Source organism: Microtus oregoni, unplaced genomic scaffold (genome assembly GCF_018167655.1).
Source record: "Microtus oregoni isolate MIOR12 unplaced genomic scaffold, Mior012 000258F_ref0000188, whole genome shotgun sequence".
NCBI lineage: Eukaryota > Metazoa > Chordata > Mammalia > Rodentia > Cricetidae > Microtus > Microtus oregoni.
The window spans coordinates 81,441-91,170 of record NW_024544932.1 but is presented as its reverse complement, the minus strand read 5'-3'; the positions used below and the strand labels follow the sequence as shown (position 1 = coordinate 91,170).

Below are 9,730 nucleotides of genomic sequence, written 5' to 3'. Positions count from 1 at the left end.
ATTATATTTATGGATATTAAAATATTAGTGATCATTACTAATAATAAAATAAATCATTTCCAATTTGATGTCAACCTGAATGGATGATGATAATTGAATTTGATGATAAAGGAATCCTAAGCTAAAGGCACTGCTTGAGATTGGGCACTCTATTTGTCACTCAACAAAAATTTAAAGAGTATTGATTTTCTGAGTCATCATGGTTGATTCATTTTGGTGATGTTTATACCATGGTGCGTATTAAACAAAAAGCACAGATCTTTTATAAATTATCAGGGTCCAAGATGGTTATTAATTTGGAAATACTAAAATACAAACAGTTTCATTAAAAATGTCAAGGAGCTTTTTGGAAAAAAAAAGAAAAAAAAAGATATTAACAGCAAGTGATCTATAGAATACTAGCTGCAATGGCCCATGAAGTCCCTTATTATCATTTGAACCCTCTCAGTTACCTTAAAAGTTAAGTATGGCTAATGCCTATTCTGTATAGTCTCTGTGAGGGCCAAATACAAACTATATGCCAATGAACGCAGAAAAACATGTAATGCACAAAGTGGGTGCTCAAAAAGGAATAACTGAACCTGAACTCAAAAGTCTAAATTATTGAAGCTTCATGAAAACATCAGCACTTGTCCTTGCTGTAGCTTATGTATCCAAGTATCTGGCCTTCAGTGGAGGAAATTACTATCAATGATACCCTATGTCCTACTATTTTGCCTGCCACCTCAAGGTGCAGCCCAGCTGTAATGACCCTGGGTTTCGCAGATGATGGAGAAAAGTCCCCTCATAGCTGATTAAGTACAGGTAGATGAAAATGAAGGCAACTGAAGGAGATGGTGGGAGGACAGCAAAGTGAGACACGCTAGCTCTAGAGCTGCGATAGGGGTAGGGCAGATGGGGGCCTGGGAGAGGTGGGTGGGTGAGTTACATTTAAAATTTCTAAGAGAAATTGAAATTTATGTATTGTAAGGTATTCAAACCATTTTCTGTGCAGGAGATTTGATCACACTGTGAAAATGTGTCATTGTTCTATCTTGCCTGCCAAGGCATTTCTGATTGATCTAATAAAGAGCTGAATGGCTAATTTTAAAAAAAAATGTCAAGGAGCATATTGCTGGGGGATATTCTTTACAGGAGAATTTTCATAAACATTTCAGTAAGAAAAAGTCACTCCTTACAATGAATTTAGTGCTCAGGAAATGAATATTTGTAACTAGATACTCCTGAGTCATTTTCCACAGACCTAGATTTACATCCAGAAAATGCAAGATCACTATATTTAAGAGGCAAAGCTGGAAAGTTTTTAGGAGTACTTATCACTTGGAGCTTTCAAATCTTGGATATAGGAGAAAGGAAAAATGTTTTTGGAAAAGTCATCATTCTGCATTGTCTTATGAATCAGAGAGAGACAGATAGACATACAGACAGAGACAGAATGAAAAAGAGAGAGACAGAGAGGGAGAGACAAAGAGAGACAGTGATAGGGAAAGAGAGGGAGAGATAGGGATAGAGGTGAACTTTGTCAGAATTTACATATTTGTGACTTTGAGATACACTGAAGAAATAGATGATAGAAAGTTCACATATCGAGAAGATAGTAAAATACCTTATTTATAACAACACATGTATTCAGAATATTAAACACATTATTGGAAATAACACGTGTATTCAAAATGTATAGCAAATTGCTAATATTATTAAAATACAACTATAGAAATTATTTGAAAGGGGGCTATAGAAAATAATGTAATGGAGTAATCATTTAACAAGTCCCTTTATTCCTTCTGATAATATAAAATAAAACTTCCAGTGGAAACCATGACACATGTATGGCCATGCATCTGTGCCCAGAAATCATGCCCTTTGCAGGCAAAAGACAGGAAATATAAAAGATCCTTTTTTTTTAGGCTAACCTAGATCTAAAAAACAAATGCGGCATGTTATTCCCAGTTTCAAATCTTCAAATAAATGTTAAGGACTCTCTTGCGAACTTGCATTCATATGCATGAGACAACATTTAGTGAAAAAAACAGTCCACAAAATTGAAAGAAATTAAGGGGGTACATATTGGAATGCTTAGAGGGAAGAAAGGGGAGTGGGGAATCATGTAATTGTGCTATCATCTCAAATTTCAAAAAATAGAGGAAATAATAGGTTAAAATTTAAAGAAAGCGTTATGAAGGGGCAACTAATTTTTTATAAATATGTCATAGGAAATTATGAGTTTTCAACAAAAAATACTAAATTCTAACTGTAGGTTATTCTGTGTGTCAGAGAGGGAAGTCCCAGAGGATAAACAGGTACTCCAGAGTCCTGATATTCTTGGTTGTTCCTAGAAATGGATAACAAGATCCTATGGCTAGGCACAAAACCGACCTTGGATTTGACGTGTAAAGAAATCAACTGGGCAGGGATGGCCCTTGCTTTAGGATTCGTAATAATATTTTGAGCAGAGTCTATTTGCACATTTTGGAGGTTTTTTGAATGCCATTTTTGTACAGACTGTTTCACTTGATTTCATTTCTTTTGATTAATGATACCAGTATTCATTGTCAGGAGACATCTAGCAGCATTTTTTTCTATTAGTTAAACAGTTAAACATTGGCGATATCTCTTGAAGCTCTGTGTTATAACAGTTGAGTTCAGTGGGCTAGACGAAAAAAAGGACTCAACATATGGAAAGACTTAAAGATAGCACAGGACATATCAATACCTGTATACAAAATCCTTCTTTAGCGTTACAAACTTATCTTCTAACAGTGTGGTTGCTTTGGCTCATATAGTCCAGTCTACAGTTTTAAATTAATTTAACTGCACTGTAGTATGCTTAGATTCAGAATGTATTTTAAAGCACATGCCACGGTTTTAAATGAATCCTATATGACATATGCATATTCATTGTGACCTTTACCCGCCAGTATAGTTCTGGAAGCAAAATGTTTGCTTAAATGTTCTCACAGGGAGAGTTATTTATTTTATTTTTACAAGAATGTTCAATTAATCATCCGAACAGAACCTGACCTTTAGTCTAATTGTATTAGTTTAGGAATATGAGATCACAAACCGTTCAAGAGGGTCAAGGTAGAAATACTGGACAGATCCAAGTTGTTGTGGCACAGAACCATTGGTTGATTCCATGAAACTCCCTTTAACTAACTGTATAAAAAAGCTTTGTCAGTTCAGTTCCTTCACAAATATTCTACTTTGAGCTTCTGCAGAAGAGCAAAGGCTGGTACCACCATGGTAAAGTTTCTGCTGCTGGCTTTGGCATTTGGTCTGGCTCGTGCTCATGTTGAGGTAAATTCATTTGGTCTGTGAACAGGTTTGATGTTCTTCAACAGCATGTTTTTGTGGATGTGATGTGTCTTTCAGTTTGTCCATGCAAGTCCATATTCATTTCTGACTTTCGCTCATGTGCACTTTTTCAATCAGATTTTTCTAAGATGAAACAAATGAACAAGGAAACTATGGGTTGAATTTCAGAGCTTAAGAGGCGAGCACATGAGTAATTCCAAAAGGTCTCATGTACCAAATGCTATGTAAATTGAGTCATCATATTACCCTGTGTTATTCTACATCCCTAGAAACATAATTTTTTAACTAATAAAGAAAATATTATTGATTTATGTTTCTAGTTATTTTATGTATTCCCAAGGACTGGGATCATAGGTTTGATACCAACTCACATTCTAATGTCCTTTGCTGTTTTTTTTCAGATTGATGGAAACTGGGTTACTGTTGCCATTGCTGCTGACAATGTGAAAAAGATAGAGGAAGAAGGACCTCTGAGAATCTACCTTCGTGAACTTACTTGTAATGAGTCATGTGATAGATTGGAATTGACATTTTATATCAAGTAAGCAAAATGTCAACCATGTAAACTTAGAAGACTATTTACATTTTACAGATTTCATCTTGTTAAATTTATAGGCCAATGTTCTGTTTCTGGTCATGAAATTGAAGGTCTTGTTGTCAGAAATGTGATTATGTTATTCCATAATGGGTTAGCTCTGGACACAACACAGAAATTAGATATTGTGTCCAGTTCCTTTAATGTTTCCTTAGAAATTCTCCAGGTTGGAGGCCTGTGCTTGAATTTCAGGCTTTAATATTATATGCAGGAGATTCTAAGAATATCATTTATATTAATTTAAAAGTATGTGTGAGCATTTGGTTCAAAGACACACATGTTATGTTATTCAGTCAATAATGTCATAAAAGTCTTCTACACCCATCTTTGATAAATCTAATTTGTAAAGTACTGTATCTGATGCTCTAGATTCAGAGATTCTCTCTCTGCCATCTGGATGACAATGTTCAATGAATGAGTGCATAACACCATAAGAACTTCAAATGCTTTAAATCATTCCGATACTCTAGATACAATTATAAGATTTAGGTTACAAATAAAATCACTTAAAACACAAGCACATATTTCAATGTACTTATTGTTGGACTAAAACAAGAGAATTAACATTAAAAATCATACTCAGTGAATAGTCAAATCAGATAAGGAAGAAATCACAGCCTTCATAGGACTTGTTAAAATTGACTCAAAATAAGTCATGTACATAATTACAAACAGAATGATATTTTCTAAACAAGAATTAGGAAAACTGAGGTAAGCACAGATACTTCTCTTTCAGCTCTGTACACTGTTCATCAGGTTCACTATAATACTTGGAGGTTGTTAATACTAATTACAATGTTATAAAGCATAAAGAATCGTTACTCTGTTTAATTTTTTAGGGCAAATGGTCAATGTACAAAGACCAAAGTCACTGGGAACAGGCAAGAAGATGGCAAGTACAATGCTCAGTGTAAGTATGGGATTTGGGAGCTTTCTCTGAACAAAAGCATTGTGGGTGTGCACATACAAGCTGACACTTCAGCCACCCATAGGTACATAAATCTAGAACCATTTTGGTTACTTTGAAATTTATCAACCCTTCCAACCAACTGAGATATGGTACAAAGTCAGAGTACATTGTAGGTCTTCTGAAGTTTACATGGAGAAGAACACTATTACCTGAAGATGTGAGTAATGCTAACAAAACATCTCCAAATAGGTTCCTGCATGAAAATTTACTTCTAGATAAAATCCAGTGTCTTTTCTTTCATACAGTATCTTGGTTGTTATTGGACTGGCCTGACACTCACTAATTAGTCTCTCATGCCCCAAACATATTTGCAAACTTATTGCCTCAGGCTATCAAGTACTCATATTGTAGGCCTTTTCCATCAACCTGGATTAATAGAGGATTAAAATTAACAGTACCATTTTAAAGATTCCTTTTCTCATATTTTGTTAAGATCATAACATTTAGATCGTTGGATGATAACCTCAATTTTGCAAAGCAGTTAGGGGAAAGTCTGTTTAAAAATTTCAGACTGACTCAATTTTTAAAAATTGCTAAACTAATAGCAACATTGTTCACTTGAATTATAACTGGTGTGCCTTTTGGTTTGATCTTAAATGAATGGAGTGCACATTCTTCTGGAAAGTCTATTATTTCCTAAACTTTACATGGATATTAAAAAGCAGTCCTGTAATTGAAAATATCCAGATCCCAAAATACTTTTATTTCCTTGTGAACAACTTTTATCATTTAATCAGTGTCAGTAAGTATAAATTTCAGACTCTCTCTCTTTCACACAAACACACACATACACACACATACATACACACCTGGAGAGAGATGGAGAGAAAGGTATATGTACATAGAACACTCACACACAGAGACAGACGCATATACACTATGAATGTCTAATAAATTTGACATGTTAATTCTTATAGCTTTTCCATCAATAGTCATACAAGATGAAAACTTTTGTGTCTATTTCTCATTACTACAGTCTTTTTTTTTTGGAACTATGGGTTTTTATTTTTATTTTTTTTCTTGAAAATTCTTTTTTTTTATTGAGAAAAGGAGAAAAAAAAACAAGTTTCCACCTCCTCCCAGCCTCCCATTTCCCTCCCCCTCCTCCCCCCCCCTACGCCCCCTCCTCCCACCCTTCTCCCCCTCCCCCCACTCCTTTCCCCCTCCCTCTCCAGTCCAAAGAGCAGTCAGGGTTTTCTGCCCTGTGGTAAGACCTAGGACCTCCCACCTCCGTCCATATCTAGGAAGGTGAACATCCAAACTGGCTGGGCTCCCACAAAGCCATCACATTACGTAGGATCAAACCCCCGTGCCATTGTCCTTTGCGTCTCATCAGCCCTCATAGTTCGCCATGTTCAGAGAGTCCAGTTTTATCCCATGCTTTTTCAGTCACAGTCCAGCTGGTCTTGGTGAGCTCTCAATAGATCATCTCCACTGTCTCAGTGGGTGGGTGCACCCCTCGTGTTCCCGACTTCTTTGCTCATGTTCTCCCTCCTTCTGCTCCTCATTGGGACTTTGGGAGCTCAGTCCAGTGCTCCAGTGTGGGTCTCTGTCTCTATCTCCATCCATCACCAGATGAAGGTTCTATGATGATATGCAAGATATTCGTCAGTGTTGCTCAAGGATAGGGTCATTTCAGGTTCCCTATTCTCAACTGCCCAAGGAACTAACTGGGGACCTCAGCTTGGGCACCTGGGAGCCCCTCTAGGGTCAGGTCTCTTGCCAACCCTAAAGTGGTTCCCTTAACTAAGAATTGTGGTTCCGTGCTCCCCTGTCCAACCTTCCTTTATCCCAATCCTCCTGCTTTCCCAAGGCCCGACCTCCTTCCCTTCTAACTTTTCTCTCCCCATCTCCCCTTACCCCCAACCCACCCCACCCCAAGATCCCAATTTTCTCCCCGGCAATTTTGTCTACTTCCCTTAGCCAAGAGGATAACTATATGTTTTTCCTTGGGTTCCCCTTCTTACTTAGCGTCTTTAGATTCACCTATTGTAGACTCCGTGACCCTTATTTATGGCTAGAAACCAATTATGAGTGAGTACATCCTACTACAGTCTCTTTTGCGTATATATTTATTTGCTCACCATGTATTACCATGGTATGACACCAAAGTTTTATACTTTTGGGAAATTGATAAGTGATCTTTTAGATCTGGTTGAAAGGGGAAGGAATACCCAACAGAGTGATCTCATAGGTCTTGACATGATGAATTCAGAGAAAAAGGAAAGTATCTGTACCTAGGATTCATTGTCAGGTCAAAAGAGTGTTATGATGGGATGGGCAAAATTAATTACTATAGGAATATCTTCGCACACATTTGTCATATGATAATGAATCAGAGGTGATTGATAGAGTTGCAGTATATAATAACGTTTAGTCAACAAGTGACATCAAACAAAGTAAAAAGATGAGGGACACTCATTTTGAATTGTTTCTGTTATTGCAGTTGAAGGTGACAATACATTTGGACCTGTGTATATAACACCAGAGTTTACAATCTTTGCCAATCAGAATGTGGATAGAACTGGCCAGACTACAAACATGATTTATGTTTATGGTAAGAATAGTAGTGGGTTTTTTTTTAAATAGTAACAAAATTATCATCCAGCAAATAAGGATTAAGTCAGATTCACCCTCCAAATACAGTACCATGGTATTTCCAAACTCCCATGCACTAAATAACAATCTGATTGCTTTGTGGACCAACTTTTAAATTATATTGTAATTTGAGTATCACGGTCATTGAAGATTTGGGGTGATGAGTGAGGTCATTGGAAGTGTTTATGTTCATATTTCCTCACAGGAGAAAGGGAAAACATTTTTTTTTCAAAAGTTCAAACCATTTTGAGTGTCTTTTGAAAAAGTGTGTACTAAATTAAAACATAAACTCTAGGTTATAGACTTGGAAGAAATGTGAGAATTCCATTGACAGGCATCCATGACTCTCTAGGGTCATGTTTTTGAAAGTGGGTAGGATTGAGATGAGTGCACTCTCTAGAGAAGTTTTTTTTTTGATATCATGGAATACTGAAAAGTGATGTCATACCACCATTTAGACTTTATTAAATGTGTTCATGGAATTTGGGGAAAATTATTATTGCCTGTATTGACCCACCCAGGATAGATGAAATTGGAGTAGTTGGGATACCAAGGAAGCAATGTAATTTCTGAAGAATTCTACTGAACCTATCTTTAACATTGTCAATTATACAATATAGGAAAAGGTCAATCTTTGACTCCTGAACAATATGAAAAAATTGAGGAATTTGCTAAGGTCCAGAACATTCCAAGAGAAAACATTCAAGATGTTCTGGCTACAGGTAACCTCAGTGTTTATTATTATGGCCATAGCATTTCTAAATACATAGATACATATTTATTCATATATATATATTGATTTACATTCATAAATATATAAGTATATAAACATACTTAGTCTATCTATCTATCTGTTTATCTATCTAGTCATTAAGTTTCTGATTTGGAATAAATCTAGTCATATGCAATCTTTCAGTTGCTTTTTCCAGAAATAATCCTTGTGGAGCTGTTCTAATATTCATATGAGAACATTTATGTCACTCCTTACCCCATACATGTTCTTTTACAGATAATTGTCCTAAAAAATGACCTTCTTTAGGTGAGTAGAAACAAAAGCATTGACTAGCCATCTTGATATTTCAATAGATCTGTGTTTATTACATAAAAAATAGAAAAAGTATGTTACAAAGGAAAAAATGAACTCAAATTAGGCAAAATTAAGATAGAATATTAATTGTCTTTTAAGGCTGAATATCATATAGTTACAGAAATGAATGATGGAATATGTTTATTTATAAATCAGTATGAAGGACTTTTATATTGTTCAGAATTGCTAAAATTTTTATATTGAGGACTATTCCATCAATTTAATGTATCTTGTGTTTGACAAATAATTCTTTCTTTATGACTGTGGGCTATTATTTGTCACTGTTTTCTACATGTATTATTTGTAAAATAATGTTGATGTTTTCAGAATATTCTTTGAACCCTCTCAATATAAATTTTCATGTATGTCACAGAATGTCATTATTCTCTGTTGAAAGTACTCCTATAGAATCCCAAGTGCAAGGTATTGGTGACTTCTAGGAAAGGAATTGTTTATGTACAATCCATTCTCTATACTCTGTTTTGTTATATTTAAATTTGCATTCATACATTCTCAAGGACAAATACTATTCTGTTCAATCATATTTTAATTTTTGCTTTTATGTCTGCACAGATGACAACACGATGAGAATTATGCATCATATTCTCTTGGGCATGAAATCAGTATTACATATAAATCACCATTTCTTTTTAAATGAATTTTCCCCTCACCTGTGAAGTCTGGATAAAACATACCGAATTGCTGACTTACCTTTTCCTTCCCTTCTAATTATCTATGATCTCTTTTTACTTTTTGAATGATTAAATAAAACATTTCAAAGAGCAATAAAGATGTTTTGTAAAGGATCTCATCCAGAAACATGTGTATGTTCACTAAACTAATTAAAATAAGTACTCTGGTGTAACAACTGATATCTGTATTACTAAAACCTATTGAAATAACTAGAAATGTCACAATTATTGGTGAAAGATGGACACAGGCACTACACAAGTGAATTGTATGTTCTGCTTTATGTTTAATTTTAGCTGAAAATTATAATTTGCAGTTGAATGATCCTTATACACTAAAAGATTTCACAGAACAAACTTTTGGGATCTATCCCCATGTTCCACATTATTTAAAAGAGAGGATGAAATAATGTTTTTAAAACTATATCTGAGAAGATTATCTTTTGTTAAAAGATGTCAGTAAGCAAATGAATCAG

The 9,730-nt window shown here is 35.1% G+C and overlaps 1 protein-coding gene across 2 annotated transcripts; it reads left to right on the top strand.

The window, feature by feature from the left end:
* The first annotated feature begins 3,209 nt into the window (after nucleotides 1-3,209).
* On the top strand, nucleotides 3,210-9,369 carry LOC121445656 (odorant-binding protein-like). Of its 2 annotated transcripts, XM_041647800.1 has the most exons (7): nucleotides 3,210-3,297; nucleotides 3,717-3,856; nucleotides 4,750-4,820; nucleotides 7,327-7,437; nucleotides 8,099-8,200; nucleotides 8,488-8,517; nucleotides 9,139-9,272. In XM_041647800.1, the coding sequence occupies exons 1-6, from the start codon at nucleotides 3,241-3,243 to the stop codon at nucleotides 8,505-8,507; spliced, it is 501 nt and encodes a 166-aa protein (XP_041503734.1). In that variant the 5' UTR covers nucleotides 3,210-3,240; the 3' UTR covers nucleotides 8,508-8,517; nucleotides 9,139-9,272. The 2 variants fall into 2 exon arrangements, with proteins under 2 accessions (XP_041503734.1, XP_041503733.1); XM_041647799.1 differs by lacking the exon at nucleotides 8,488-8,517 and having other exon boundaries at nucleotides 9,139-9,369.
* Nucleotides 9,370-9,730: the final 361 nt, after the last annotated feature.